This window comes from Lipotes vexillifer, unplaced genomic scaffold (genome assembly GCF_000442215.2).
Source record: "Lipotes vexillifer unplaced genomic scaffold, Lipotes_vexillifer_v1.1 C27394217, whole genome shotgun sequence".
Taxonomy (NCBI): Eukaryota; Metazoa; Chordata; class Mammalia; order Artiodactyla; family Lipotidae; genus Lipotes; species Lipotes vexillifer.
This window is the reverse complement of record NW_006796492.1, coordinates 1-5,066: the sequence shown is the minus strand read 5'-3', so window position 1 is coordinate 5,066 and position 5,066 is coordinate 1. Positions and strand designations below refer to the sequence as shown.

General features: G+C 46.4%; 1 protein-coding gene across 1 annotated transcript; it reads right to left on the bottom strand.

Annotated features, from left to right (window-relative positions):
- Positions 1-137: 137 nt before the first annotated feature.
- LOC103081282 (lithostathine-like) lies at positions 138-2,756 on the bottom strand. Its single transcript, XM_007468630.1, has 6 exons — positions 2,740-2,756; positions 2,335-2,442; positions 1,641-1,759; positions 1,291-1,428; positions 526-652; positions 138-251 (listed from the first exon to the last, which is right to left on the bottom strand). Exons 2-6 carry the CDS (start codon positions 2,405-2,407, stop codon positions 184-186), a joined length of 525 nt encoding a protein of 174 aa, XP_007468692.1. The 5' UTR covers positions 2,408-2,442; positions 2,740-2,756; the 3' UTR covers positions 138-183.
- Between the last annotated feature and the right edge of the window lie 2,310 nt (positions 2,757-5,066).

Genomic DNA, 5,066 nt, shown 5'->3' with positions numbered 1-5,066 from the left:
ACACACACACACACACACACACACAAATGCCTGAAATGAGGCCGAGAGACAGGGAAAGCCAGAATGAGGTGGTCAGGTTGGGGGTGTGGGGAGAATTCCCCTTTCTGGGATGGGTCTTCACTCTTGGATCCAAGTTCATGATAAGCTGCACACCAGACTCAGGCTACTGACTTCCCATCTGACTTAGCCCTTGAACTTGCAGACATAGGGTAAGTTCTCATTACAGTTATAATCTCTCCACTTCCGATACCCTGAAGAGACAGAAGAGCTCAAGTGAATGGGGCTGGTGGAGCTTGAGAACCCAATGGGGACACAGCCCAGATTCTGGCCTAGCACACAAAGGCTCTCTCTCAAATTCACCAGGGTCCCACTCCAGGGGAAAGAGAGAGAAAGAAAGGAGAGGTGAGAGGGGATGGGAACAGACAAGCAGTTCCATCCCAGGAGGATTCTCTGAAGACCAGACCCAGAAATAGGGGATGAGGGGATGGAAAAGGCTGGGCAGAAGTGACCTCCTCTGTTTCCTACCTGAGCTTGTGGACAGGCTCCCACAATAGCCAGGGGATGAGCTGGTGAAGGGATCTGTCTCCCAGGCAACGTAATTGAGCACATCATTGCTACTCCACTCCCAACCACTGCCATTGGGCCCAGAGCTCTATAGAGCAGAGGATGGAATCAGGTGAGGTGGAAAGGCCTTTGGAGGTCCTGGCATGATTCCCTCAGCTGGAACACCTGCTACCCTCCCCAGCATCATGGAATTAGTTCTGCTCTACCAGGTGATGCCCCACAGCTCTCCTCTGGGAAACACTCCCTAACTCTTTGCTTCTATTGGCAAATTCAAAAGTCAATAATCACAAAGACGAATAGAACCCCTCAGAGTAACTTGACATTGTGTGAACTACACTTGGTGATACATTTGTGATTACCCTCTGAACCTCCAAGACAACATATGTTTTATAAGGGGAAAATGCATCAATCCTAAATACTCATTTAGCACTTGCTAAGGGCAGCCTGTGCAGGCTCAGGGATGCACAGTGAACTGAATCAAGGTGTGGTGTGTGAACTGTGTAAAAACTTGACAAGAGGCAGATTAACATTAGCTGGAGACTGGAGACCTGCACAGAACTCAGCTCTGCAGCTGGTCTCAAGGCCCTCCATTCTCCAGTTACCCCCTTGATCTCCGAGCTCTAGGGATCTCTACGTTATTTCCTAGGCAGGCACAGGGGACAGCCAGCAGGCCTGGGTGGCTATGGCATCCTGGGAGGAAACAGACTAGAGAGGATGTAAGTGTACCTCTGTGGGGTCATGGAGCCCAATCCAGACGTCTGAGGGGGTTTTCAAATTGTTCTTGACCAGGGCGGCCACGAAGGATCCCTCAGCCCCACTGAGCACAGACACAAGGTGTCCTGAGGGTCTCTTCTGGCAGGCCATCTGTGTGGAGAAGGGAGAGACTGAGGAGGAGCTTGAGACCCTCACTGAGGGAACGGCAGGGACAAGGTAGGTGAGAAGGTGTTGTGTTTGCAAAAGATGAGGTGCTCATTCTCACCCTCAAGAAACTCTAGAGAATGGAGACTCCCAGCCCCCAAACCCTGTCTCTAATTTGCTTCTCCTTATCAGCCCGAACTGCAAATCCCAGCACTCACGTTTGCATTCATCCAGGTTTTAGGTGCTGTAAACAAGGCATAGCAGTAGGATGCATAGGCCATGGAGCCTCTCGGACAGCTGATCCGTGCAGAGGGCAGTTTCTTCTGGGAATCTTCCCCTGGTGAGGAAGAAATAAAGGAGAAGGATGGGGTGAAATGGAGAGAGGGGATTGGAGTGGGGAGGTGACCTTGAGGAATATCTGTGGTGCCGTGGCTTGGGGTACTGACACCAAACTCCTGACTGCCTGTCACCAATGCCAACATTTCCAGGAGTTTTTCTTAATCATAAACTAGATCTAGTAATTGGGAGATGGTCTGTTTTCTTTTCATTCATCTGCCTTATTCAGAAGTCCAAGCCTCCTCCTCGTCTTGGCTGACAGTTTCTACACTGGGTCCTCCAGTCATTCTCCTTCTACTCATCTCATTACTGACACTCTATGCTTTCCCTCCTTAATATACCCACATAAATTTGACCCTACTGAAAACTGAGAATCCTGTCATCCCACTGTTACTGGACCACTGAGGTGCCTCCCACCACTAGTCACCCAGAAGGAAGGATGATGATGCAGGAATTGCAGGCAGTGTTGTTGTGTGGGAATGTACCATTACCACGGGAGACACACAGGAGCCTTCCTCCTCTTCTTGGCCCTGAGCAAACACTGGGAACCCAGTGCTAGAGGCAGAGAAGTCTCACCTTGGACTTGAGACAGGAGCATCAGGCAGGAGAGCAGCATCCAGGACAGGCTGAGGAGGCCCATGGAAGGCATAATTTTGTCTGTGATGTGTGTAGACAACCAGAGAACTAAAGGAAGGGGGGTCAGAGAGAGAATATGAGAAACCCCCTGTTGTACCTCTTGTCTTTTCCTGTGTCTAGTTCCCTAGGAATAAATCCATCTTGATGGCTTCCATCCCCTTCCATAGTTCTGGAAAGAATCTGAAAATCTATATATCCTACTACACCTGAGGCCTCCCAGGACTGCCTTTGCCTGCTCTCAGAGCTCCTGCATTCTCTGAGGACAGGGATCCTTGTATACCTTCCCTGAAATATGTGAGGTGAAACCCCTGTCAGGGGTGTCATCTTGTCTCAGCTCCTACTTACTTCTCTTGCAAGGGATCTGCACTGGTTTGTCGGGGCAGAAAAGACTGGGTTTTTATAATAGGATTTGAGGGAGGGGCACTGAAATGAACAACAGGATCGGGGAGCCGGGACAGGGGTCATGGAAGGGCCTGGCTTTGGTTCAAGGAGATTCCCGGCATGGGGAGGAACCTCTTCCCAGCAAAGCCTGGGAATTGCCACAGATATTGCCTGTTTCTCATTAACGGGTCAGCACTTTTTCCAGGAACAGGTGAAGTTTATTCTTTCCCCGACTCTTAACTGATAGGCAACTGTGGCACAAAATGTGGTATTAGCTTTTAAGGGGCACATCTACTGGAATATTTCTTCTGGTTTATGTCTCAAGTGCTCACTCCTGTAGGCATACACATGTTTTTTGTTTGTTTGTTTGTTTTGCGGTACGTGGGCCTCTCACTCTTGTGGCCTTTCCCGTTGCAGAGCACAGTCTCCGGGTGCACAGGCTCAGCGGCCACGGCTCAAGGGCCCAGCCGCTGCGTGGCATGTGGGATCTTCCCGGACCGGGGCACGATCCCGTGTCCCCTGCATTGGCAGATGGACTCTCAACCACTGCGCCACCAGGGAAACCCAATACACATGTATTTATTTTAAATTCTTCAGTAGAATTAAATAAATGTTGGATTATAAGTGGAGGTGAGTATGGGAATGACAAGTGTCACAGATAAGTGAGGTCAGAGAAGGAAATGAAAGTAAGAGGAGATGGTGGTTCAGGGTTGCCTCTTCTAGATGGTAGCTAGGTTTAAAGCAACTTCATAATCATCTTACAACTCAATAGATGAGCCAAAATCTTAAGGAAAATGAAATGTGGAAACTTGCCTCGCTGATCTTCTGAGAGATGGAACTTCCTTGATGGATAATAATAATGTGATATAATAAGAGGCAATGGAGGAATTTCAAGCCTAGGAGGACTAGAGTCAAATGATGCAGAATCAAAGGAAGAATGAGAGAGGGTTAAGCAAGGGTAAGAGCGAGAGATGGATTAAATTGTAGACCTGATCCTTACAGTGCATGGAAGTTAGATCTCTACTTCACCAAGGTGCTCACTCCCCTGGGCTGCTGACAACTGCCTCGCAAACTATCATTTGGCTGTAGAAGAGGTGTCACTTCTTTTTGTATTCTACATGGAAGGGCGATCAGCTTCATGTGGGGATACCGAGAAAAATTCCTTAGTCATGTTTACTTCTGAGTTGGCAATTTTGGCAAGGATGAGATACATACTAAGCGGCTCAGGTTTATTTTCGTCAGTCTGGGAATATGTTAAGCTGGAATTCTCTGCAGACCCTGACTCTCAAGTGGTTTTTATAGGCCAGCTTGTGTGAGATGGAGTCAATGCAACTGAGCTTGTAATTGATTCATGTCCTCAGAATCCAAAAGTCAGTAAACACACAAATAATCTAATAGGAAGGATAGGACAACCAACAGATTCTTTTGTTACAAAGGAAAAAGAACTTACTTCACAAAAAATATTTAAATGCAAAGCCATAACTATATTTAGAGCTCAGTTGAAACTGAAGTGTGAAAAAACAATATTTCATGGAAATATAGATAGCATGAGTTGAGAAGTAATCTTGCTACAGTAAAACAATTATTTGAGAAAAAGTACATAATAGCAATCAGAAACACAGAATGGCCCATGCTTCTTGAATTCCTGAGAAACACAGTGTTATGGGGAAAGATACCATTTAGATTAAAAGACTCTGAAAAGATATAACAATCTATCCTAGTGAGTAAATTGTAATAGGGTCTTGATTAATAAAGTATGCCTTTGGAGGACAATTGTGAAATATGAACTCATTTTTGATAATGACAGAATTTTCACATTTCTTTCTTGTGGTAAAACTGTCATAGTTAAATTGACAGGCATCCTGCCCTCCAGCTCCTTAAGGTGGGTGACTGAAACTTCCAACCGTCTCTTCGCTCTAAATATGGGTGTGTCTTGCAAAGGAATATAAGAGCTCACCCAAGGCTCTGGGCTGTGTCAGTGACCATATTCCCCAATCCTGGGAAAACTAAATGACTGAAGGTAGCTCTGTAGCATATCATCCCAATTTGATGAATGCAGGCAATGGCAGCAGCCCCAGCCTGATCCATAGTCAGTAAGTGCACTGTTCCTTTCTTCTTCCTCTATCAGAGCAAAACCACGTATTCATTAGCCATTGTCTTTAAAGTCACTCACATTGGTGGAGAGGGCTGGATTCATGGGGTAGAAGGAATGAGAAGAGGGCATTGGTGAATTTTTGACCTGTTTTTCAAAAACTGACTTTTTTTTTTTTTTTTTTTTTTTTTTTTTTGGT